Genomic DNA, 27,657 nt, shown 5'->3' with positions numbered 1-27,657 from the left:
CATGTATGACACAGAGAAGCTTCCGATCTTCACATTTGAGAAGCTGAAACCACCGAATATTTGGCATTTTGATTATCAAAATAGTTGCTGGTTAATTTTCCAACTATCGACTAATCGATTAATCGCTCTAATAAGGAAAACAGAAGTAGATGCACCTGAAAACATACTTGGACAAGCTCCACAAATGTGGGATTTACTGCTTATCAAAGTACTTAATGTTTCATTTTTAGGAACTAAAAGTTTTCAATGATCAGGACTATTTTTGGTCTTATAGTATCTCAGGGAAGCTTTCCCAACCCAGTGACTCTGAAAATCTTCCTTATCTTAAAAAAGTCTGTCTGAGACACTCTGGAACGTAAGCTTGTAGAACTGAAGGAAGTCTTGACTCCTTACATGTTCATGTCAGCCCAGTTTCAAACATGGACAGAAACTTAAACTCCTTCTGTGTCTTGCAGGGTAAAGGGAGCTCAAGCATCACCATGAGCCGAGCCAGGACCTTGTCGCTGTTTTCCAACTATCAGCTGCTTTTCTTGTTGACCATCATCTCAATTGAACTTCCATATTCAGCAGCAGGAGGATCTACTTTGACCCTCACATCCAACAGCACACTCAGCAACAATACCAAATGTGGTGGGAGTACTGAATGCGAAGTGGGTGTTATCCTGCCAATCTGGAAGCCAGACAATCCGGCCTTCACCGACCGCCTCGCCAGAGCTACCATTTACTTTGTGGGGTTGGCGTACATGTTCCTGGGCGTTTCCATCATCGCTGACCGCTTCATGTCATCCATCGAGGTCATTACCTCGCAGGAGAGACAGATCACCATCAAGAAGCCGAACGGTGAGAAGATCACCACGACGGTACGCATCTGGAATGAGACGGTGTCCAACTTGACCCTAATGGCGCTGGGTTCCTCCGCTCCTGAGATCCTCCTGTCAGTCGTGGAGGTTTGTGGTCATAACTTCAATGCTGGTCAGCTGGGCCCAAACACCATCGTAGGAAGTGCTGCCTTCAACATGTTCGTCATCATCGGCCTTTGTGTTTATGTCATCCCTGATGGACAGACCAGAAAGGTGAAGCACCTCCGGGTGTTCTTCATCACCGCCACCTGGAGCGTCTTTGCATACACCTGGCTTTACCTGATCCTGGCAGTCCTTTCTCCAGGGGTTGTTGAGATATGGGAGGGGCTCCTCACACTCTTCTTCTTCCCCATTTGTGTTGGATTAGCTTACGTGGCCGACCGAAGACTTCTTTTCTACAAATACATGTACAAGCGATACCGAGCAGGAAAGCAGAAAGGAATGATCATTGAGACTCAGGGAGAGCCGGAGCTTCCCTCGAAGGTTGACATCGAAATGGACGGCAAAATGCACAACTCCCATGGTGAGGAGTTCATCGACGGAGAGACGGGTTTTGATGTGAAGGAGCTGGAGGAGGATGAGGCCCGCAGAGAGGTGGCCAGGATCCTGAAGGAGCTGAAACAGAAACATCCCGAGAAGGAGATGGAGCAGCTGATGGAGCTAGCCAATTACCAAGTTTTAACCCAGCAGCAGAAGAGTCGTGCTTTCTATCGCTGTCAGGCAACCAGGATCATGACAGGAGCCGGAAACATCCTGAAGAAACATGCTGCCGATCAAGCCAAAAGAGCTGCACAGCATGATATCTGCACCGAGGTTTCAGGGAACGATTTTTCCTCCAAGCTTTTCTTCGACCCTGGCTCCTACCAGTGTCTGGAGAATTGCGGCAGTGTAGCACTGAACGTGGTGCGTCGTGGTGGAGACCTAACGAGCACAGTCTCAGTGGATTACCGGACTGAAGATGGCACCGCAAACGCCGGCTCAGACTACCAGTTCACTGAAGGAACTATTGTGTTCAAACCAGGTGAAACAGAAAAGGAAATCCGTATTGACATCATTGATGATGACATCTTTGAGGAAGACGAGCATTTCCTGGTTCACCTCAGCAATGTGAAGGTCATATCAGAAGGCGCTGGCTCAGATGAGGCTAACCACGTGGATGCCCTCGCCGGTTTGGGTCTGCCATGCACGGCCACTGTCACCATCTTCGATGATGACCACGCAGGGATCTTTACATTCGAGGAGCCCGTGGTGACCGTGAGTGAGAGCATCGGGATGATGGAGGTGAAGGTGATCCGGACATCAGGAGCTCGAGGTGTTGTGGTGCTGCCGTACAAAACCATGCAGGGGACAGCTAAAGGAGGCGGCGAGGACTTTGAGGATACGCATGGAGTCCTGGAGTTTGAGAACGATGAGATCTTGTAAGTACAAATCTTTTAACTTTAAGGTATACAGTGCTGAATGATGATGAGTTTTGAATGGGCTGAGAGCAATGCACGGTTCCCTGATAGTTCTAACAGGCATTCTGGGTATTAGAGTCTTTGTTAGTGTCAATACATATAAATTAAAATATCAGTATTTTCTACACATTTCAATATATCAACAGTAGACTAGGTGGGCATCATTTTATTATAGAAACAGATGGATGTATGAATATATTGGACCTCTCATGGATTGTGTGTGAAGTGACATTTTGACAAACGGTCCCAAATTTCATATATGTATATATAATGATGAAGGTTTTCACTCATATGAACAGATGTTACAAGTGTCTTATCACAATAATAATGATTTGTGTTCATGAGAAGGTGCTGCTTGTTGGACCAACAAACAAACTGAACCATCACAAGAAACCACAAAACTCTACAAAATATGTGATGTTTGTATCTCTGCACAGCTGTCTTCTCTCAGCTGTCTGTCTGTCTGTCTGTCCTTTTCTCTCATCTGTATCTGCTGCTTGCTCGCTGTTTGACATAATACTCACCATGGTGGTGATGGGACTCACCATTTTATACATAATGTATCTTTAAATTGAGATTTTTTCACACAGATATACAAACACACTTTATGACTGACAGCTCCTCTGCATTGGACACAGAGGCGAAAGTGTCTGATTGGGTTCAATGATCAATATAATATTTAAGGTACATTAAACTCATTAAAAAAATGTGAATTTGTGGCTAAATAAGTGTTAACTGTGGTTGTTGTTTTCTTGCCATCAGCTCATGAAGGTTTTAAGCCATGTCAGCTCCGGAAAACAGAAAAATGTATGTATGAAGCACAACAAGGTGTCTCCTCTGAAGTGTGATTAACATTCATCAGTCTAATTAATGTTGACAGGATGTGACTTCATGACTTCAGTGTTGTCAGATTGTTACAGGTGAAACATTTGGTAGATTTTTCACCATAAAACTTCTCAGTGCTCGGGTGGACATTATTGATACTCTGTTAGGGTTCAGCACAGAAAACTGTGATTCATCTGTTACCTTAAAGCTTCAGTCACACCAGCATTTAAAATGACAACATTTTTGCTGCAAATGCCATACATTTCATGGAATCGCTGTGAACAGTGGATTTTCCCACAGGGGGTAAACAAATCCACAAATTTTTTGTCATGTTCAACTTTGATGAAGCACAAATTTGTGCTGTTGACCGATACCAAACCGTCTTTACAGAGCTGACCTCTGAGTGCACTGCGAGCTGGAGAGTCCAAAATGGAGGAAGCTATCGTGGCTTATTAGCTGGGATATTAACATTGAATTTTATTGACGCTCCTCTGTCAGACTGAAAACTGTTCCACAACAGAGAAATGGTTTACACACAGGCTGATACTAATACGTCTTTTTAGGGAACAATGTGAACATATTGTCCCGTTAGTGACGGATGCAAAGCTAACAAGCTAATGAGTTTTCAAACTGACTGTTAGCAATCTTGTTAGCATTATTTTCCCTCATCAACAGCTTTTTATTGAATGAAATGGTGAGCACAGAGTGTCAGTAAACAGAATAGGACAGAAAAAATAGAAGATTGGAGAGTCGTTGTGACTGATTAGCTGGCTAGCTATTTGGCAATGAGCTTGCAGTTCACCATGTAGCCCTGCAAGGACTGACTACATTACTATGCTTCTACAACTAAATATTTCTCAAAAACTTGCAGATTCATTTTGCTGTACCACTTTCAGGTGTGACCTGGCCTATACACTACATTTACCATGCTGTTTGTATGTCGTCTTAGCAACCTACGCTATGTAATTTTGTGGTTTCCGCAGCTGCCATTGATTTTTTTGCATCTAATCATAATGTCGAAACCATCCTGTCCTGACATCTGGACTTCAGTGAGAAAAATCAGAGTGAACTTAAGTTGCTAGTCGAGTTTCTGCAGATTATTGATTCCCTGATTCATTGTTTAGTCTATAAATTGTCAAAAAATAGTGAAAAGTGATGGTTCAACTAAATGACCAACAGGTATTGAACAGGGGTTTATTAAAAGAGAACTGTTCCTATTCTTGGTGCTACAATTGCTCCTCCTCCACAAGGTGATGTGACTGCTAGCTTCACATGCCTCACATAGCGGCTGCTGGCAGACTCTTTCCATGTCTGCGGGCAGCAGGAATGAAATGACAAGGGATTTATTTCCAGAGCATAAACACGGCCAGTCGGTGTGAAGGAAGAGGACGTATGTTGAAATGGAAAAGGTGCCAGGCTCATTCTTTGGTTTTAGTTTATTAATGAGGACGCTGCCCTACATTTACACACAATGAGCTGCTGGAGAGCCTTATATAGACCGCTGGAGTTTATCAGCCAGGTACCACTAATACATCAGCTGAACTTTATTTTGTCTGATATTGGATTACTATTATCAGTATCTCCATTTACTGTATATTCAGGGTGTTTATTTGGAACAGGTTTGTTCTCTTGTTTTATACATATATTTATAAATATATTTGATCATATTTTAGTAAGAACCCTCCCTGTTTTCTGATCTGCTCATATTTTAATCTGCTGTTGATAGAAATTCAACTGTTCATCCAAGAAAAATCTCAATTTAAAGGCAACAAACTTTAATAAAATATGTAAAAACATATATTTTTAACTTTTGTGGTAACACTATCATTTATAAGTACATAGACAGTTACTTTATAACACAAATGTAGTTATAAGCAGATATATGGACATTTTAAGTATTTATTATGTGCAATATTTATTATACCTTCTCCTATGAACACATGTTTTATATTATTACAGCTGTGTTTGACTATATTGTCATTCATTATCTGTTTGTACAGCAGTAAACACTTCTGGGTGTCCACAGGAGGAGTTATAGTCATTTATAAACACTTATATCTGTTGACAGCTATATTATATTGAGTTATAAAACATTTATTAACTGTATATATACTGATTATTATTGATAAATAGGAGGATTTACATCATTACCACTTTGGTTAACTTACTCTAAGTTAATTAAATCTGTATATGATGTTCTCACTTGGAATTTTCACTTGACTTAATTCTCTAAACAAGGATAAGAAATAGTTTGTTTGTCCACAGACAACTTCAACTCAAATATCCTGCATCAGTGCATCTTTCTTTAATGATCAGAAGATTGGAGGATCACAGCAGGGATGTGAACGTCCGGTTCAGACAGCAGGATGAGGCCTGCAGACATGCTGAGGAGGCAGGGACGCCATCTGCTGCCCCTCCTCCAACATGTCGCCTTCTCGCCAACAGACACAAAACCAGCATCTAAAACTGAACCAGCCAAAGTTTCTGAGGCTCTTTTTATTCTGACAAGCGTGCGAGCCTCAGGGGTCAAACTGTGACCTGTTTCTGCATGCTGGGATGAACTGTAAAGACAGCAGAGCAAGCTGTAAACACACTGATACATAATCACGTCAGAGAGTAGCAAACAGCAAACATTAGCTACTGCCACATCCAGCAGACACAGTTCGATATTCTCTCTTCTTTTGGCTCTGGTTTGGTTTTAACCAATTCCTGAGAAACATATCTGTCTATTTAGCTGCCAATTGTTCAATTTTTATGAACATTAAAACATTAAAGTCCAAATGTAGAGTCCACACGTTACTTCTTGTCCCTCTCTGCATCATCTTTGTTGGACATTATGGAACAGCAGCAGAATTCACTAATAAATTGATGAATTAAATTTTAACTGAATTTCCACAGGAAAATGTAGTGATTTCTTGTTTCCATCCACTGCCGTTGTGTGAATATTAGCAGATAAACAGCAAGTGGCGCTAATTCTCCAGTCGGTGTAGAAGAAGAGGACACAACGAGATGACGTCATTAGAAGAGTGGCAGTCAAAGCTCAAACAATGGAAAACCATGTAGAAAACGTGATGGAAGTATGACATTTCAAGTCATGTCTGTAAGATCTGAAATCAGCTGGAACTGGAAACCAGATTATTTTGAGTTGAATTAACTTGAAATCAATCAAACTGCAAAATTTGCAGATACGTTAATGAACAAAGGGCTTTCAAGTGCAGGGACACAGCATGAAAATGAAACAAATAAAACAGTTGAAAAACAAGACAAGACAACAGATCTGTACTATGTGGACAGACTGTTCCAAAGCATCAGGACAACAGAAGAGGAAACCGTCCAAATAATGTTTTTGACCCGTTGTGAATTTTTATTCATTCGTCTCATTTGTTTCTCTGCCTTTTAGTGGAATAAAAGTCTCTGTGTCTTCAGTCAGATCAACATCCTGCTGTATTCAAAATCATCATCACATGATGTGATTTCAGTCACATTTCCCTCCTTTAACTCAGCCGAACGTGTTTGGTATCTTTGGAAACTTCCCATTGAGGATCTGTGGGCTTGAACAGAGCTGCTGTGTGTGACCGGTGCTTCACTCCGCTGCTGTTTATGTGGACCAGAGTGTCTGAGTGTGATCAGGTTACAGAGCTGTGTTCTCTCAGCTGTTTGTGCAACATGACAGACGCTGCTGCTTCCATCAAACCTCCAGCATTTAACTAACCATCTGTTACATCTGATTGGTCAGGAACTAATGGACACAGGTGTTTCTCGTTAATTTCATAGAAAGCAGAGGTTTGTTCAGCGTGAATGATTCCAAAAGTTCAAAAATACACCTGCCAACATCTCTAAAGAGCACTAAGTAACACATTGACTCATATTTCTTTAATCCAGCTACAGACTGAAACATAAAAAAAAAAAGTTTTTGTTTTACAGAGAGTTACATGCTGGAACTCCATCCGCCTGGCACTTCTTTACAGTGTACAAGTCCTCCTAAATCCACAAATTTATGTTTTCACATTTCAGTTTGTGTACATTTTAAACAAATGAGATATAATGTGTTAATCAGTGAGCTTTACAGGTGATGTTTGGTGTATTTTTTAACTTTAGACAGAGTCAGATTAGCTGTTTTCCCTGCTTCCAGTATTTATGCAAAGCTAAACTAACCATTTCCTGACTTCAGCTCTGTCCTGAACACACAGGCATGAGACTGATATAAATTTCAAATTCTTCTGAAAAAAGACAGAAAGCATGTTTTGAACATGCATGACCCCAGTGAACATGCATCCATGTTCTTTCACCTGTCGAGGTATATCACAACTTTTCAGAAAGGTGTTGTGTGGAGATCCTTTCAAGGGAAACTCCACCAGTTTTACACATCAGGCATATGTGTGCTTGTTGCTGAAATTTTGCCAGTGAAACATGAAACAGACTAAATACTGAAATAGTAGTTAGACAGGAAGTGCTAAAAGTAGTTTTAGTTTGGGTGTAAACATGGAATGACGTCAGGAAAGCAGTTGAAATGTCATTTGGAAAACAAGAGGTGTAAAAAAAGGAGTTTGAAAGACACCGCTGTTTACCTGCAGGGAGGCTTTAATGAAAGACACTTTCCAGGTGCATTATGGGAAATTAAACTCAAACTAGAGACTGTAAGTCATATATCTCCACCTCTGCTGCACAAAGTGTGGCCATTCTTTTTTAAATCTGTTTCTTGTGATTCCCCCAACTTTATGGAGGTGACACTGAATTAGTGAAGTTCTATTTTAATGAGTTTCCTTCTTTTTTCCTGAAGTGGCCTGAAGGCTCTCTTCATTCTATCTTTTCCCAAACCTTGGGGCAGTGACTTGGAGTTTCAGATGGCTTTTGTCGTGCTGTTAGTCTGAACTGACCGAGCTGCTGGTGTGTTGGGCAGATAAACATCACGCAGCAGCCGATGTTCCTCTCTTCCTTATTAGGGCAGCCTCTGCTGAGCAGCAGCAGGATCCTGCACATCGTCAGCCGGCCGCCGTGTTCCAGGATCAGCACATAAAACAGACAGATGACTGCAGCCTGTTCCTCTCAGGCCTCTGAGCCAACGACAGGGGAGGTCGCTGCTGGCCGGCAGCCACATCACCAACCTGACGACACTTTTTATTTCAACTTGTGTCTGTTTCCCTCCGCAGAAAACTGATCGGACTCTTGTGAAACTGCAGAGATAATAAGCAGACTGCACTGTCCTACTGTACCTGCAGCTCAGTATTTTATATTAATATTAAATCACATGACTGGTAGTTACGGGCGCACAGAGAAACAAAGTCAAAGAGAAGTTTTATTAACTTTCAGCTTCTTTTAGCTCCTAGTTTAAGTTTTCTGGCACATTGTCTATCTGATTCAGTTTTCTTGGAAACAAACTAAGTTTCTGTTTATCTTCAGTGTTTCTCATCATGACTCATGATGTGTCCCTGAAGTCAAACAAATGTATTCAATCAGTTTCATTTTCTGTCTCATAAAATATTTGCAAAATCTTGCATTGTTTACATTTGCGTTGCAGTCTTCTTCTCTCACTTTGTTGGCGCATTGCCATTGGCGGGACTGTGTATTGCGCAGCAAAACAGTGAATCACTCATACAAAAACTGTTCCAGTGAGGTACTATGCTACCAGAAGCCAGAGACTTCACAGGGAATCTTTAATTTGCTGTAGAGTTGAATGATATAATGATATTTACCATCGAAAATGTTGGCATACAGTTTACTCATCAAGGTAAAGATTGATCTTAACGTCTCCAGAAGGTGAACATTCTCTCAGACTGAAGGAATTGTTGCATAAAAACTGACGTGTCACAAGGTTTTAAATAACAACACACTTCTTCAAAAGGTGATGTACAATAAACCTGAAGCACAAACATTCTGCTTAAAGGCAGCTTCTTGTGGTTTTCACAATCAGCTTTTTGTGATTTTCTGGTATTTATATCCTGTTCTGATGTTGGATGTTAAATACGGTCAAAGTTTCAAAACTTGAGGTTAACGTATGTAGAAATGCTGCCTGCTAGTCAAAAATCAGGGCTTCAACCCGTTCTGATTCAGCTCCAACATATACGGATGTATTAGAGAAGTTGACATTTGGAGTAAAGAAGGAGAAAAAGAAGCTACTATAGTTTGTTTACGTAGCCTCCAGAGCCAGAGGAAGCTTCCTGAAGCTGACCAATCAGAACAGAGCAGGCTCATCAGGAGTCTGGCCTTAAAGAGACAGGAGCTAAAACGGCCTGTTTCAGACAGAGGCTGAACTGAGGGGCTGCGTAAAGGACCAGTATAAGCTAAATAAGGAGGTTTTAACTGGAAATCATGCAGAGATATTCCAGTAGAGCCCCAGAGTATAAATAAATAATATGTGTCCTTTAAGGTTTCTAAAACTACTTAACAATTGAGAACATTTGTGTCCTGAAATCATAGAGACTAAACCTTCAAACCATCATCTGCTGACATTAAAAAAACATGGCAATGGATGAAGGCGACATTCTGTTTCCACGCTGCTGGCACTGACACACACACACACACACACACACACACACATACACACAGTCCTTGGATATGTCCAATCAGGGCTGCTGTAGCCTGCAGCCCAGTGAAGCCTCCAACACTTGAAGGCAGAACAAAATTCATGACGGTCTGTAACTGTGTCACCAGGTTTCTGAAGTCTGTTTCTGTTGGATCGTTAAATCATCTGTGATTCAAACTAATCTGACCTCAGACGTCCTTGTGTGTTCATTTCAGTGAGAATCAACTTGCTGCAGAGAGATAATCCATCTACATGAAATGATTTGTTATGTAATCATTTGTCATTTTTTTATTGTCGTATTGTGGTAATGCAGTTGAAACCTCTCCTGTACGTGCATTCTTGGATGCTTATCAGTAACTAAGTACATTTCCTCAAGTATTTTACTTGAGTATAATTCTGAGGTACTTTTGGTGTTGCAACTGGCCAATCACAGCCCACCCTGAAACAATAGACAAACCTTGGTTTGTAGTGCATTTAACTGTCTGTACATACATCTTTGTTTATTTGTGAATATACTGTATGATCATTCTGTGTTAAAGACTGAGTGTATGTTGAGTATTTTAGAGCAACAGCTATTTTTGTTTTCAGATACTCATAGAAGAATCCTGGAGATCAGAATCACTGCTTACAGCTGAATGTTCACTTTGTTTTATTTCCTTTGTCTCGCCTGCACACTTCACTTCTCTCTCTGCAACCTCTTTCTGTTTTTTTCTGTTTCAGTAAAACTATTCAGATCAATATAATCGATGATGAAGAATACGAGAAAAACAAGAACTTCTTCCTAGAGATTGGAGAGCCTCGGCTGCTGGAGATGAGTGAGAGGAAAGGTGGGGGTGTCACCTTCCCAGTGCTGTAGCCCCACCCCTAACCCCACCCCTAATCATTAATAACCTTTGACCTCTGGGCCTCACAGGGAGGTCATCAGTCTGTTGTAGACGTTTACACTAACTGTTAAAGTCACAATGAATGTCAGATGGCTATAAGAACAAAATATGTGGCCATGATTATGATTTCTACTCTTTAGTTTCTGCGGCAAAAATCAGAATCAGAAGCTCTGTGATTGGATGTTTGTTACTGAAATGCACCATGGGAGTCATAGTTTATTTACTGTCCCTCAGTTTTTATGATGTCCACAGGCTTGTTATACCTTTGTCTTTTTATCAAAGAACCAGATGTTTTGTGACTGAAGGACAACATAGGAGCACAGGAGCACAACAGGCAGCCTTATATAGAAATTTAAACAAATCTCACAAACACATGAACAGTTTGCATTCATCAAGTTGAGCTCAAGCAATTCAAGACAGGTTTGTGCAGTTAAGAGGGTTTACTGAATCTGACTTGGAACATTTGCACAAGCAAACCTGATGGGAGAAAGTCAGAGCAGTTTGGGAGAAGATGAAAATGTTCTTGCATGAGGCCAGTGTCTATGAGAATATGAACCGGACTACCGAACTATTACAAAGTGTTGAAGTTGTATTTTTGTCAATAAACCTAGTGGGAAAAGTTGTTTGTTTTGGTAATTTGGTTGAATAACCCTTTATAAGGTGTGTATTATGACAGAAAATTGGCCAATAAGGTGTGAAAGTCTATTTCTTTCATTGTGACTTTAACCTCAGAGCTCCTTCCTCCCTGCAGGCCAGAAGAGGTGAAGTCATCACATGTTGCCATGGTGACTCAGAGTCTTGTCAGATTGCATCTGGCAGCGTCTACAAGTGTGTTTGAATGTGTGAACTAATGCATGACCCCTGACCTCTGACCTCCCCTCCCACTGTTGTTGTCTGCACTCTTTCATCTGCAGGAAGACCATAACGGTTAGAATAATTGACCATGAGGAGTACGATAAGCAGGCCAGCTTCTACATAGAGCTGCAGGAGCCATATTGGAACAGCAGGAGATGGACAGGTGTGGGCGTGGCACCTTGACCTCTCCGATGACTTTTGAGCTTTCCTTCATCTACCTAAAGGCGCTATTTGTCTGCTTGTTCAGTTTACTCCTTCTGCTGTCTCTCTGCTGCCTCCTCCTTCACAACGCCCTCAGCTGTCTTCATATTGGTCAGAGCTATTACTGGAGGGATTATAGAAACAGTTGTGATTGGTTAAGACTGTAAAGGGCTGGTCAGTACTAGTTTGGACTAGTTAAAACAGATTATGATGGGTAAGAACCAGTCAAAAGACGCTAAGACTGGTGAGGACTGTTTAAAATAATTTAGGACAGATTAAGACTGGTTAGAACTGGTCAGGACCAGCTTGGGCCAGTTGGGACTACTTTGATACTTGTTTGGAGTGATTGGGACTACTTTGGACACATCAGGACTAATTTAGATTGGTCGTAACTAGTTTGGACACATTGGGACACATTGGTTGAGACTGTTTAGGACATGTTGGGACAACTGGTTAGAGTAGGTAAGGACAGATTAGGACTGGGTAGAACAAGTTTGGACTGGTTGGGATGGACTAGGACTCTTTAGGAAAGGTTAGTTCAATTCAGGATGTGTTCGCACTAATTTGGATTTGTTGGGAGATGTCAGGACAGGGTGAGTCTGTCTAGATATGTTAGGACAGGATGGGACTGCTTTTGACTGGTAGGGACATGGTGGAATGGATGTTATGGTTATGATATGATGGGACAGGTTAGGACACATGGGAATGGTAAGAACTAGTCATGACTGGTTGGGATATGGTGTGACTGGTTAGGGCAGGAAGGGCCATGTCTGGAGAGGTTTAGAAAAGTTGGTCTTGTTGGAAGAAAGAAGAGCACTAGTTAGCTTGGGGCAACTTGGATTTGTTGGGACAGGTTAGAAAAGGTCTGAACATATTTGGTCAGATTGGGACTGTCTGGACAGTTTTGGACAGGTTGGGACTAGTTAGGAATGGTTGGTACAAGTTGGGACTGGTTGAGACTGGTTAGGAATGGTTGGGACAGGTTGGGACTGGTTAGGAATGGTTGGGATAGGTTGGGGCAGGTAGGAACTAGTTAGGAATGGTTGGCACAGGTTGGGACTGGTTGAGACTGGTTAGGAATGATTGGAACAGGTTGGGACTGGTTAGGAATGGTTGGGATAGGTTGGGGCAGGTAGGAACTAGTTAGGAATGGTTGGGACAGGTTGTGACTGGTTAGGAATGGTTGGAGCAGGTAGGGAATGATTAGAAATGGTTGGGACAGGTTGGGGCAGGTAGGGAATGGTTAGGAATGGTTGGGATAGGTTGGGGCAGGTAGGAACTAGTTAGGAATGGTTGGGACAGGTTGTGACTGGTTAGGAATGGTTGGGGCAGGTAGGGAATGGTTAGAAATGGTTGGGACAGGTTGGGGCAGGTAGGGAATGGTTAGAAATGGTTTTGACAGGTTGGGGCAGGTCAGGAATGGTTGTGACATGGTGGGACGCATGAGAGGAAGACGACTGCCACTAAACACACAAGTGTCTTTGATGATCTGAGCTCCTCTTTCTTTATCTACTTCCCTATTTCCATCCTTGTTGTTTTCCTGCATAACTTTTCTGATTTCTCTCTCGTCTGTTTCTTCTCTTCAGCTCTGTTGCTTCAGGAAATCGGTAAGCACGTCTCATTTCCCCCTTTTTCTGTCCTGCTGACTGTTTGTCATCCTTTCTTATTCATTTATTACTGTGTCTGTTGGCCTAAAAACTTAAGCTTGTGTTTCCTCTGGACAGAAAGATTGGACTTTGAGAATTAAGCTTATGAAAAGTTTAGTTTATGTCATATTGTATTTTATGGCAGTTTTTATGACTCATTGTTTCATATTTTCTGACCTTTTAGGTGGATTCGTCAAAACAGGTATGCAAACCCAAACACTTTGATTCTACACTCTCTCTTTTTTAATTATGTAATATGAGAATAGTCAGAGTTGGACCTGAGTTAATTCATACTTTTCCTGTGGCTTCTGACTAGACAAACAGCTGTATGGTAAGACCCCTCTCTGAGGTGTAAACGTTTGCTTTCAAGTGTTTCAACACTTAAAGCAACAACATGTACGATAACAGAGATGCACCACTTTAATGACACAGTAACCTCTCAGCCGGCTCTCATTGATCACTCTGTGGTGGCAGCAGGTACCTGCCCCAAAATGTTCCCCCATAAAATCATGGCTGGATCAGTGCCAGTTTCTCATTTTCAGGAGAAGTTATAATAAATACTAAACATTAATAATCAAGCATACAAACATTCAAATCACATTCACCAGTCCATAGATAACTACTCATTTAATGTTGTTGTTTAACTAACTTGTGGAATTAATTGGCTCCAGCTGATAAATTCTATGAAGACATACTTTATATTGTTACAACTGTGTTTTAATATATTGTCATTCATTATCTGTTCATAAAGCAGTGATAAAAAAAAATCCCCTTCAGTACTCTATACAGCTCGGTTTAATGAGATAGGACCAACATCTGCGTCCTGACCGCATGTACTAACACTGCACGTCAACCACTGCTGACCTCACTGACCCTGTGGTGTGATGATGCTCTTCTCTTCACTAACTGACTCAGCCTCTGACCTCCTCAACCGCTGAGGCAGATGGGAAATCATCTCTCGTGTGAGGTCGTCTCTCACTGAGCATGCTCTGTTTTACAGCTGGGGGGTTATGTTCATCGGTTCAGACATGATTCCTGTTGGTCATGTCAACGTTTTACTCACTGTATAATGTCATATTATACATGTTATTCACCATTCATTGTGGCTGTTTTCAGTTTGTTGCAGCTTCACCACCTCATGGCTGAGTGAAAACTCATCTGGGGCCAGTTTCACAAAGACAGACTTTGACTATAACTTAGATATAACAAATAGTCAGACTTCAGATAGATCTGTTGTACAAAGCAGTTAGTTCTTGACTATCTTAAACAGGAATACAGTACAACGAATTCTGGTTAAATTAAGACTTTTTCCAAAGTAAAAGAAAAAAGGCCAACCAAGTAACCGCATCCAATCCATGGATGTATTATAAGATCTTTTTATACATCTATGATCCAACTACACAGCTCTGTTTACCCCAGTAGAAAACGTTTGTTTTTGGAAGAATTCAGTTAGTCAACAGTTACAAGCTCATTTTACTTGGAAAACTGGGCAAAGAGTTTAACAATAAAAAAAAAAAAACCTAATATGGAAAAAAATTGCTGCAAGAATAAACAGTGTTAGTCCCATCAGACGTGCAAAAAAGATATAAAAATATGGTACAAGACTCAAAGAAAGAAATCTTCAAAAGGAGAAATCCTAAAACAGGAGGAGGACTACAGGGAAAGCTTAAAGATACTACAGATATGGTGCTGAAGATATCGCCTCTGGTTTGGGGGATAAACGGTGGACGGGAAAGTTGAGTATGTGGGGTCAACAGCTGCGTGACTACCCCCCCTCCCACACACACACACACACACACCACCCGGTGCTGACACCGATAGCAGCCTAGCAAGGTAAGAGGGAGAGACAGGTAACATTAGGCCAATAAGAAAAAAAAGTTTTACTTTGTGATGGTGGTTTTGGTATGCTAATGTTGTAGATAGCTAGCAAACAATTTAACGATACAGTCTATGAGGAAGCTACCAGCAAATTACATGTCAACAAACCCTAACAAACAGACAGGCTTCAGAATAAGTAGTGCTTTCAGTATTTATTTTCCTTGGCGACCCTGTCTTTGAGTGGTCTGAATGAGACAGCAGAGGAGGAGAGGCAGGGAGCAGGAGAAAGAGAGCCAGCTGATAAGAGAGGGGAGAGGTCTGCCCTTCACTGCAACTCTGTCCATATCGCTAAACAAACAATACCAAAATATCCAACTTGAAGAAAGAAAATTTCTGCTTGAAATGGAAGTCTTAAAGCTTCAGCAAGAGAAACTGAACATGGAGGTAAATGGACTGTACATGTATAGCGCCTTTCTAGTCTTCCGACGACACTTTTACACTACGAATCACATTCATACACTGAATGGGTACAGGGGCTACCATGCAAGGCCCCAACCTGCCCATCAGAGGAAATCTAATGATTCACACACTGATGGCACAGCCATCAGGGGCAATTTGGGGTTAAGTATCTTGCACATTGACATGTGGACTGGAGGAGCCGATCTTCCGATTAGTGGACGACCCGCTTTACCTCCTGAGCCACAGCCGCCAGGTGCAGTTAATGGAGGAGTAAAAATGTTGTGTACTTTGGGTTTTCATTGAGTAATTATTAATTAATTCATCAGAACAATCTATTGAATGAACATTATGTATATATGTTAATTGTCTTGTGAGAAAGTCAAAATGTTTTCTTTTAAAAAATAAACTGAAACAATATTATTTGTTATATTGTTTGTTAATTATTTAATTTCTTTATGTAACTGAATGGACAGGGGAGGCAGGCAACACAGTCGCTCAGTTTCATGTGATTTTTAGTTGTGATTTCAGGCAGAGAGAAGTATGTCAACATTCATCTGTCGTATATATCAACTAGTTCCATTCTGCTCCTCTCAATGTTCTCTGTCCTCCATAGTTTCATTACGATATTCATCTCTGATATCTTCGCCTTCTGGGTCAGGAAGCTGGAGATCCATAATGATTAATGAAGTAAACAATCTTAATTATAGTTGTAGCATATATATGAAAAAAGTGATAATCAAGTATTTAATATTTGAAATAGCTTGCAATTAAAATGTTTTGGTCAGATACCTTACCAACTTATGCAGCGCAACAGTCGCACAGATGATGTCGCAGACCCTGTCAGGTGCCATCTGCAGTTCTCCATGGAAACAGTGAAAACACCTCTCCAGGACTCCAAAGGCCCTCTCTACTGTGTTTTGAGTCGAACCGTGAACTGCATTGTAGTTCCTCTGTTCATGTGTGGTAGGCTTCAGGAAGGGAGTAAGGAGCCATGGTTTCAGAGGGTAACCCGAGTCCCCCAACAGGGCTCCATCAATGATGCCTTGCTCAAAGGTGAGGTAAAGTGGAGAGTTTTGCAATATTTGCAAGTCACGAACTGATCCAGGCCAACGGGCAACAGAGTTGAGGAACTGGAGATCGGGATCACAGACAGCCTGAATGTTTAGGCTGTGATATGCTGTCCTGCTTACAAACATGTTCATCAGCTGACAGCGCCTGAATTATGACATGTGTCCTCTCAACGGGAAACCTGACAATACTGAGGAACCCACTTTTGATTTTGTTCAGCTCAGCAGGTTGGTTTGGAAACTGAGGGAACTATTTTGAAGGTGCCCTTGATACCCTGTGTACAACCAGTGACACTGAAGATTTGCTGAGACCCACAGAATCACCTGTTGCATAAAATCTCAAACGCAGTGCAAACCTGTAGAAGAGCTGGGATGCTGTGGCTCCTTAATGTGGCAGTAATTCTTCAGTCAAGCTCAGGATAGTTTCCTTGGGCAAATGAAAACTGGCGATATCCCCACTGCTGTATATTTCCAGTGGGTTACTGCGATCTCTTTCCCTTCTCATTGCTCTCTCCATAATCTAATAGCCATGTTTTCCTCTTTTTGTTGTTGGGTGCTACTGGTCAGTTGGTGTCACTGAATGTTGCCATGGTAATATGGTTCTTAGATCTGAGTTAGCCAGGGGGTGAGGCTTAAAATTAGTCAGTCTTTATTTTTGTGAAACAGTCTAACTTGTATTAGACTTATCTATGAGCAAAATGAAGACTGGCCTAACACTACAGACCAGTCTAAAATATCTTTGTGAAACTGGCCCCTGAAGTTAATATTCACCTGACTCAGCAGATATTCTTTCATCCAGTCAAAAACAGATTTTATACTGTCTGTGATCTTTCGGGATTTTCTCTTTGCTCTCGTTAAATTGCTGTTTTTGACTGTCAGGAATATCAGGTGTCTGGTTTCAGTAGAATCTGTTTCTGTTCATCTGTTTCCCACCTGCTCATATGTTAAATATTCACCTGTTTAGGCAGAGACATCTACAGGAAGGTCCAGGGACGAGACTACCCCGCCCCCTCTACCATCATCAACATCACAGGTACATCCATCTGTCTCCACCATTAGTCCATCCATCTACCTATACCTCCAGCTGTCCATACATCCATTCGTCATTCGTAAATCCTCCGTTCATTTGTCCATCAATCCATCTGTCCACCATCTATCTAGTCGTCCATTTATCTTTGCATACCTGTCTGTTCATCCATACATTCTTCCATTCTTCAGTCTGTCGATCCAATCATCCATCATTGGTCCATCCATCCATCTATCATCCAACCATCCTTCTATCTGTCTGTCCATTTGTCATTCATCCATCAATCCATCTGCCAATTCATTCTATTCATCCTCAAATTCAAATGTCCATTCTTCTGTCTGGAAATTTATCCATCCATCCAGCCAACCATTTGTCAACCCTGTCATCTGTCAATCAGTCATCTATCCATCCATCTCACACTTGTTTATTGATGCCTTGGTGATTGTGAAACATCAGTGATGAGTCCTACAAAGTCTCTCTCTGTCTGCCTCTTTCAGAGGAGGGGGGTGAGGAGGTTTTGACTAAGAAGGAGGAGGAGGAGAGGCGGATCGCAGAGATGGGCAGACCGATGCTCGGTGAACACGTCAAACTGGAGGTCATCATAGAGGAGTCATACGAGTTCAAGGTGGGATCAGTTTCAATTTAATTTATCTGTTTGCACAATTTAAACAGTCAAATCCATAGATGATCTAGTCTGGGAACAGGTGGGGGCCACACAAGCTCCTCCACAATACTGGAAAAAAGTCAATACCACCAGGTGAGGTGTACAGTAACTCTCCAGCAGTTATCACAGGATCCTACCAGAGATTTTTCTCTTTCTTCTCCTCTTCTTCTTGAGCTGGTGGTCAGTTTTCAGACACAGTGATCACTACCGGATATCATCAATCAAATTTTATTTGTATAGCACCTTTCATACAGGTTAGTGCATTTCAAAGTCCTTCACAGATGACTGACAAACCAATATAATAAGACAGAACAAATGTAAAACATTTTGAAACTAATGCACATGAGAAATAAAAATCTATGAAAATGTAATAAAATAAAATAGATTTCAAAGCTATAATAATAATAATAAAATAGAACAAAATAAAAACAATATAAAATAGATTAAAAACACAACAAACAAAAACAAAATTGAAAAGTAAAAACTTCCTCCACACTGGATGTTTTCTTTGCTAAATATTTGTTGGATTAAATAGTGCCAAGATGTCATCAACAAGAAGAAAAACTTCTTCCATTCTTGTTGTTGCATCACTTGGATGTAGTCAAGGAGGGTAAGAAGCCCAGAGCCTCAAACTCAACAGAATCATTTAGATAGAGAAGCCGTCCACTGTTAAACATCTCAAACATCCACATTGTACCACTTCTTATTGACATTTTCCAAAGCATACCATCTTTTTCTAGCTTCAGAGAGGTGATAAAGCACTAAACTGATGGCATGAAATAGAAAATGATCATCAGGAACTTACAACTTGTTTGTAGGCCTCCAAAATCTTGTCATCTGGACTTGTTGGTGATTGACTGTTTGGTTTCTTGTGACCGGCCGTGTTTCAGAGCACTGTGGATAAACTCATCAAGAAGACCAACCTGGCTGTGCTGATCGGAACAAACAGCTGGAGGGAGCAGTTTGTGGAGGCCATCACAGTCAGCTCTGGTACAAACTCAGAAACTACACGGAAATGAAAGTGTGAAGTTCTTGGAGAAACCCAACCAAGCTTTGAATATAAATCAGCGTTGCCTCCTTCTCCTCTCCAGGTGATGATGACGATGACGAGTGCGGTGAGGAGAAGGTGCCCTCCTGCTTCGACTACGTCATGCACTTCCTCACCGTCTTCTGGAAACTTCTGTTTGCCTTTGTTCCTCCCACCGACTACTGGAACGGCTGGGCCTGCTTCGTCGTCTCCATCTCCGTCATTGGCCTCCTGACGGCGGTGATCGGTGACCTGGCGTCGCATTTCGGCTGCACTGTCGGCCTCAAAGACTCCGTCACTGCTGTGGTGTTTGTAGCTTTGGGCACATCTGTCCCAGGTCTGACACAAATCCTGTTTCACACCTAACGGGGACTTTCAATCACACTACAGTACATTACATTAATTTGGCAGATGCTGTTCAAACTCCATGACAACAACAGATAAATGTCATCAAAAAGCTAAAAAGCTAAATCAGTGACTGACTACATTAATTCCCTAAACCATAAACCAAAATGCTGGGCAGACACTGTACAGATTAAGCACAATTTGAACCCCAAATTGTGTCCCCGACCAAAATCAGAATTGGGCTGAATTGAGGGAGGTTGCAACATCTGATTAACGTCCCCAACGATCAGTGATGAGATTTTCATCAGCTGTCTTGTAAACTTTATTGGGATGCCAATGGACACCAATTAGAAGTTCCATGTTTATGATCAGTGTGTGTGACCACATCATAATTGGTTGATCAAACTGCACAGTGTGAAGATATACAGATGGCAGTGAAAGTAGGATTATTAATCTGGGTGTAGTTACTTTATAAAGGGAAACTTGATTCAATGATTCAGTGTCTCTTCGATAAAGTAGTTTGACTTGTGCAAGAAGGAAAAAAAAAAGAATCTGTGCAGCAGAGGAGATATTGTGGCATGACATCACTATGACATCATCAGTGTTATCTTGTCAGACTTGACAATGTTCTTCCGGAGACACAGACGACTTTAGGAAACAGTTTTCACAGGCTGAGGAGGACTAACCAGGACCAGTAAACTGACCCGTGTGTGTAAAATCAAGTAACCTGTTTTACTTTAATCATTTTACTTCCTTCCTCTTTTACATGTATTTCACTATTTTAATTTGTTTAAATTATCTGCTCTTTTCTTTTTTTATTGAAGTACTTTTTTGTCTATTTAAATTAAGTTTATTTTATATTATTAAGGTAACACTACACGAGTTTTATCTAAATAAATGTAGCAGCTACATTCGTTAAGTTTGCAGCAACACAGCATTTCTCTTTACTTTCTCTGTCAGACACCTTCGCCAGTAAGGTGGCTGCCATCCAGGACCAATACGCCGACGCCTCCATTGGCAACGTGACAGGAAGTAATGCCGTCAACGTCTTCCTGGGTATTGGCGTGGCCTGGTCCATTGCTGCCATCTACCACTCCTCCAAGAACCAGCAATTCAAGGTCGACCCGGGCACACTGGCCTTCTCCGTCACACTCTTCACCATCTTCGCCTTCATCTGCATCGCTGTCCTCATCTACCGTCGCCGGCCCGAGATTGGCGGGGAGCTTGGCGGGCCCAGAATCCCAAAGATCCTCACCTCCTGCCTATTCTTCAGCCTGTGGTTAATGTACATCGTCTTCTCCTCGCTGGAGGCCTACTGCCACATACAGGGCTTCTAAAAGTTCTGCTCCTGATGGATCTAAACAGGTTCTTCATGAACAATTCTGATGGATTTCTAAAGGTTCCAACAGGTTCCTGCATATTGTGACAGGCTCCTGGCATTTCAGGTTTCTATACTTTCTGTTATTTGTGTTAAGAATTGGATAGATGTCTAAAGGTTGTACCAGGTTCCTGACAGTTGATCTCTAAAGGTTCTAATAGGTTCCTGCATATTCTGACAGGCTCCTGTCTATTCAGGTTTCTATACTTTTTGTTATTTGTCTAAAGATTCAGATAGACGTCTAAGGTTGTAAGAGCTTTCTGACAGTTGATTTCTAAAGGTTCTGATGGACATGTGTCAGTTTAAACAGGTGTCTGAATATTCTGACAGGTCTATGACATTTCTGAAGGCTTGGATGTACTTCTGATATGTTTTTGATATGTTTTATCAGACATGTTTCTAAAACCTTTGATGGATAAATAAATATTCTGATGGACTGTATAGTTCTGTTAGGTTTATTTTTCAACACTTTGTGATACAGTACATTAAATTGTGAGTAGTTTGTAAGGAACAAGCAAGGAACAAGTCAGGAGCAACCTGATAATTGATTAATCATTCATTTGTGGTTCCTGAGTAGATCTGAATTGAGGAGCAGATAATGATGACTTACTAGAGAAAAGACTATATTAATCAATCATTAGATAATGATTAGTTCATGAATATCTGAGTCGATCATATACTTTCTTCATGAGTCGTTCCTGATTAACTTTGAATCAGACGCTGATCAGAACAAAACTAGTAATGACTCATCAATTACTAATTATCTAACAGTACTAATTAACAATTGTCAATTGAATTATCCTCAATTCCTCACTCATACCTGAGTAACTACTTATAGTTTTGTGCACCGTAGCGCAAAGTGTTACAGGTTTATTGAAGGATCATAACAACTTTGACGGGTCGCTAGAGTTTCTTATGGAACCTGAAGACTGCTGAAACTTCTTGGCTCACTCTGGTGTCCATATTGGACTGTTCTCTGGCTACTGAGTGCTGGTGTCCTCTATGGCAATAGTATCTTCATCAATACATACCTCCAGAACATCTGAACACATTTACTTCTATCATAAATCCTTAAACTGTACCTTAAAGCCATTTTTATTTAGATGTGTTTGGACTTTGAACCACAACCAGAGTGGAGTCACAAACAGCCATGGTGATGAAGAAGACAGTTCATGCTGTTGACCTCTGAAAAGCTGCAGGACTTTTGATGTCAAGGGCGACTGCAGCCAGGGCGTTGCACCTATATGAATATCTGCACTGAATATATTTGAAATAAATTTAATTTTGAAAAATAAATTAAACAAAGACGTGAAGGAGGATCCTGAGTTTGGTGTTTGTCGTTGCTGTACCACAAACTCTTTCAAACAGACGGACCTGAACTGCTACAGCAGTGGAATCTAACAGTTTGATAAAAAATAACAGTGTGTGTGTTTGTGTGTGAGTGTAACCTCAGAGATGGATGAAAAAATGGCTCCAGCTGGCATCCATTACTGAACACTGAGAAGCAGAGACATCTGTCATGATTTCCTGTGTTGTGATTGATCATTTGGAAACAGCAGGTCTCTGTAAAATGGATGCTTATTGGATGATGTACACAAAAGAGCAGTTGCTTATTATCTGACTACAGAATGCAGTGTCTTTCCTTCAAATATTAAACTACAGTGAGTGACGTGTTGTGTTTCCTTTTAAAAGTTCATAAATCTTTTGTAGCTTTTCTTTTTTTTGTATAAAAACAATAGTGGGTCACGTGCCAGGAAGTTCATGAATCTTTCACCAGATGAGAAGTCAGAAGATCACCAAAGTAATTACAGTTCATCCTGAGGTGGACATGGATGTTTGAACTGAATTTCATGACAAGCCATCCAACAGTTGTAACACCAACAGTTAAAACATTATCATTGTGAAATTTCAAAATAAAGCCAAAGTATTTTGATCCCTTCCTACTTCCAGTTGTACTGATGGTCCGGTTTCAATGCAGAGTTTGAAAAAATCCAAAGTATCTGTGATCTGATGGTCAGCAGATCCAACGGCTGCAAAGGGAAATTAGTTTGCTGTTGTCTGTCATTCACCCTTCATTGGTCTCTGCTAAGCTGACAAATCATCAAGTTGTGCAGCCAGAAGAATCCCTGCTGCTGTAGGGACCAAAACTAATATTCTAAAGTGCTGCTATGAAGCTGCAGTGTTCATCACAGACCAGTGGTGGAAAGGTACCAAGTACATGTACTCAACTTCTGTACTTAAATACAATTTTGAGGTACTTGTACTTTACTTGAGTATTTCCATGTGATGCTACTTTCTACATTTCAGAGGGAAATATTGTACTTTCTACTCCACTACATTTATTTGACAGCTTTAGTTACTTTTCAGATGAAGATTTGACACAATGGATAATATAACAAGCTTTTAAAATACAACACATTGTTAAAGATGAAACCAGTGGTTTCCAACCTTTTTGGCTTTTGACGTCTTACAAAAAGCAGTGTGTAGTCGGGGTCACATTTCACATGTCTATGAGTTGTTAACAGCTCCACCAAATAGTGATTTTTCCCTCTAAACTTCTCACATGCTTTCATTTCAATAAATGTTCAAATGATCCAATATTTCAGCAAAAATCAAAGATTAGTGAAAAAGTCCAAAAACTGAAAACAGATTTGTGTATCAGAACTTTGTTTTTTCTTCTTTCCTCTCCCATTAATCATCTCACGACCCCTCAGATTTATCTGCTGACCCTTTGGAGGGGCCCCACCCCTAGGTTGGGAACCAGTGGACTAAACTAGCTAACTGTATATAAAGTAGTTGAAACTAGCTCCACCTCCAGCAGCTACAACAGTAACATGCTGCTCTAACACTGATGCTTCACTATTAATAATCTAATGATGTCATATATAATAATATATCAGTCAGAGGGACTAAATCACTACTTTTACTGCAATACTTTAACTACATCAAGCTCATAATACTTATGTACTTTTACTGCAATACTTTAACTACGTCAAGCTCATAATACTTATGTACTTTTACAGTAGTAGGATTGTTCATGCGGGACTTTTACTTGTAATGGAGTATTTTTACATTGTCGTATTGGTATTTGTCCTGCAGTAAAGGATCTGAGTACTTCTTCCACCACGGCCCCAGACACAACATGGAAGTGTTGGACAGAACACACTACATCCTGATGATTTAACTATTTTTAGGTTGTTTTTTTTTGTAAAGTTTGTCATTAAAATCTAAAGGGTTGTTCCTCTGGAGTGCAGGAATGTGATCAATACATTTACAGACAATCTGATCAGGAGGTGTGGACATTATCAGCCTCTGGACCAAAGTGTTGGACAGTCAACACCATCCTTCATCCTATAACTGTTTGGAACTTTTGAGTGGTCATGTGTTGGACTGTTCCTTATTTATCTCCGGAAGCAGTGCCTTCTGGAGTCTTGTCCAGGATTCAACTTGTCATTTTTGTATACTAATGAGATATCATGTGTTAATCAGTGAGTTTTAGAGGTGCTGGTAGGTGCAGTTTTAGACAGAGCCTGGCTAGCTGTTTCCCCATTGCCAGTCTTTATGTTAAACTGAGCTATATTGCTATAAGCTACACTGAAGGGACAGATGGTATCAATCTAATCTCAGTGAATAAGTGTATCCCTCAAAATGTTTTGTTTTGTTAAATTTTTCTTTTAAAAGATTAACAAAAAACTACAAATAGAGTGAACTTAAAATCTGTTCTTTACTTATTTAAGAGCCTCCAAACTGTAAAAACTAAAGTTTCAGCAGATCAAATCAAGACAGTAATACAAGAGCTGGGAAGAATATGGAAATAACACTTTAAAACAGTAAAACAAAGAGACTTCAATTTTTAGTTTTGTTTATTGTTTCAAACACTCAAACACTTAAAACTTTTCCACATATTTTACACAACCTGCTAACTGCCTTTTTAAAGGGTTGAAGCTCTGCAGCATGCAGCACTGAGCACTGACAGGCAGCGTGATGGTTAATAAACACAAACATAAGATGACAATATGACACAACAGATGATCTGATGTGAAGTTGTAGAACTTTGTTCCATAAATTCAGAGATGTTAATCTTTTCACTTCTAGATGAATTCAGCAGGTTGTCCTGTGTTGTTCCCGACTACAGTGATGACGCATCTCGAATATGACAACTCTGATTCCACAGTCTTCTCCATAGCTTTTTCTCCTCAGACAGTGAGGCTCATGGGTAATGTAGTGTTAAGTGCCATACCACATTCCAAACTGGGACTACTTACACGTACCTGACACCACTCTGAGGGTAAATAACTTTCTGTTGATTCATGTCTTTCTAAAATTGGATAAACTCTTTCAGGACTTAATCCTCCACTTAAAGGCCTGCTGACACCAGCTAACTGACAGTTAGCAAGCTAGCTTTTCTCCTTCCTCAATAACTCCTTATTGAATGAAATGATGAACAACTGGTCAAGTACAGAGAAAATAGAAGCTCAGAGAGCTGTTGTAACTGTAGTAATTAGTAATAGCATGTCCCAGTTAGTTCTATAGCTACAGTAATAGCGACTAAACACTGAACACTGTGCCACTTTCTAATGTGACCATTATAGCTTTGATTTGTTGACTTAGGATGAAGTTATCGTTAATAACATTGTGCTCTTATTTGTCTTATTTGTGCTCTTGTATATAAGTGGTGATCACGTGTCTGTACTCATGATTGGCTGACTTACTTTACAGAAGCGAGGTCCCTCCCCTTCCACTGTCCCTCATGGGATCTTATTTCTGAAAAAATATGTACAGTAGTCAACAGCAAGAGATAAATAATTTTTTGAATCTGTTTGAATTGTGCCATGAAGCGTAATAATAGTAAAGTGAAACCGCTGAGTGAACTACATCTCTCGTCTCGAACAATAGGCCTATACAAACATCAACATGGCTGTCTTCCAAAACAAAGGAAAAACTATTAGAGGTGAAAGTAACTAGAAGTCAGTATGAAACACACAGGCATCGCGTTAACGTTAGCTTCAGCGGCTCTGGGCAACTTGTGGAAAGAGAAAATGATGTCACTCATGCAACTTTTGGGTGTGTAGTTCTAATTACATATTTTCACAGTATTTCAACAGTTTTACGACAATCTGCGACTTTCTTGACTTGCAAAATTATCTTTTAAAGTGACAGATATCATATGTGTAATTAATGGCTGTTGACCATTCATATATTTTGCAAAATAAGGTCCCATGGTGGTCCAGTGGAAGGGGAGGCTCTCTATTAATACAGACACAATAGGAGTTCATTTAAAGCTGAAGAACCACATTAAACATGTTCCAACCTCTCACAAATGTAATTAAACTTTAGAGATTTAATGTGAGATGTTGTTCCAGCAAACTGAGTTCAGTAATCAATCTTACTTAAATAATTTGCCAACAATTTAAAGGTGCAATAAATCATATTGAGCCTCACTGGACGTCAGCAAACAACTGTTTGTTATGTACAGATATAGTGGAGTAATGGTGACCTGAGCAGTGAATGAAGTCACACTCCCTCTGTGTGTGTTGTTTTCTGAGCTTCTCTGTTCTTTGTTTTGGTAGCTGCACCGGCCGCACAAACATGACAGTGCATGTGAGCGTGCATGTGAGTCCCTCCGTGTCCTCTATGTCCGTTTTCAACATGGCAGCTGCATCACAAACTTTCTCAAATTACTGCTAAACAATACACTAAAATATATTTCCGAAAACAGTTGAGGCAGAAATAGGCAACGCAGTAACAGTATGTTGATCCATATTTGTTCAGCACTGCCTAGTTTGACAGTTTGATCTGAGTTTCATGAGCTGTCTGCTTCCTTTTTTTCCCACAACTTTATTGAGTAAACGATGATGTTGGTGCTATAGTGCGACATCTAGTGGCTGAATGTCGTGTATTGCAACATTAAGAAACGTATTCAAATTTAAACGCGTGATGACGGTGTGAAGTAGCAAGGGATCATGGGAGTTGTTGTCTTCATTGTTAAATAACCAGCTTCACTGGGATAGGATTACTCCAGTGTTCATCAAATTTGGGATGTTTTTACCGGGAGTCGAATAACCCCCAGAGGTCTCCTCCTCTCCAGAACAAACGGACCCGGAGATTACAGGTAAAAACACTGAATAAAGCTGTTTTACCTAAAAAATCAGTGTTTCTCCAACGATGTACGGTGACCACCGGAGGTCCGGTACAGGCTGTTAGCCGAGCTGCTGCTAACACTTGTTCGGTTTATTTCTCTTGTAACTTTAGATCCAGACGTTCGGCCGGTTTCTCCCAGGAGCCTAATTATCTGCAGAGGTCTCCTCCTCTCCAGAAACAAACGTACACGCAGATTAAAATCGTTAAAATACTAATTAAAGCTGTTTCAACTAAAAAAACAATATTTCTCAGCTGAGCTGCTGCTAACATTTGTCCAGTTTATTTCTCTGATAACTTAAGATCCAGACGTCCAATGACTAAAATTCTTCTTCCGGCTAAGAGATATAGTTAAAAACCACCTAAATTTATCATGAAAATGTGGCTTAAAACTGAATAAAAGTCAGTTTATAACAGTTTGTGTGGAACAACCACAACGCCGATGTATTATCTTGTATGTGTGTAAGTTACTCTTTGGTAGAC

The 27,657-nt window shown here is 40.6% G+C and overlaps 1 protein-coding gene across 5 annotated transcripts in view; it reads left to right on the top strand.

Moving 5' to 3' along the window:
• slc8a1a (solute carrier family 8 member 1a) overlaps positions 1-22,705 on the top strand; it is a 29,542-nt gene extending 6,837 nt beyond the window's left edge. For 2 of the 5 annotated variants that reach the window (XM_042433707.1, XM_042433717.1), the window contains exons 2-9: positions 456-2,278; positions 11,464-11,567; positions 13,436-13,453; positions 17,560-17,628; positions 18,120-18,247; positions 19,177-19,276; positions 19,378-19,650; positions 20,619-22,705. In XM_042433707.1, coding sequence (XP_042289641.1) covers positions 480-2,278; positions 11,464-11,567; positions 13,436-13,453; positions 17,560-17,628; positions 18,120-18,247; positions 19,177-19,276; positions 19,378-19,650; positions 20,619-20,995 — 2,868 coding nt within the window. In that variant the 5' untranslated portion in view covers positions 456-479 and the 3' untranslated portion in view covers positions 20,996-22,705. Of the gene's footprint in view, positions 1-455; positions 2,279-10,385; positions 10,493-11,463; positions 11,568-13,191; positions 13,213-13,435; positions 13,454-16,182; positions 16,582-17,559; positions 17,629-18,119; positions 18,248-19,176; positions 19,277-19,377; positions 20,367-20,618 lie in introns of those variants that run through there. The other 3 variants (XM_042433738.1, XR_006099963.1, XM_042433729.1) reach the window with 3 other exon arrangements.
• The last annotated feature ends 4,952 nt before the right edge of the window (positions 22,706-27,657 follow it).

Source organism: Thunnus maccoyii, chromosome 2, assembly GCF_910596095.1.
Source record: "Thunnus maccoyii chromosome 2, fThuMac1.1, whole genome shotgun sequence".
Lineage (NCBI taxonomy): Eukaryota > Metazoa > Chordata > Actinopteri > Scombriformes > Scombridae > Thunnus > Thunnus maccoyii.
Note: the sequence above shows the minus strand (reverse complement) of the source record. Positions and strands in the feature narration are given on the sequence as shown.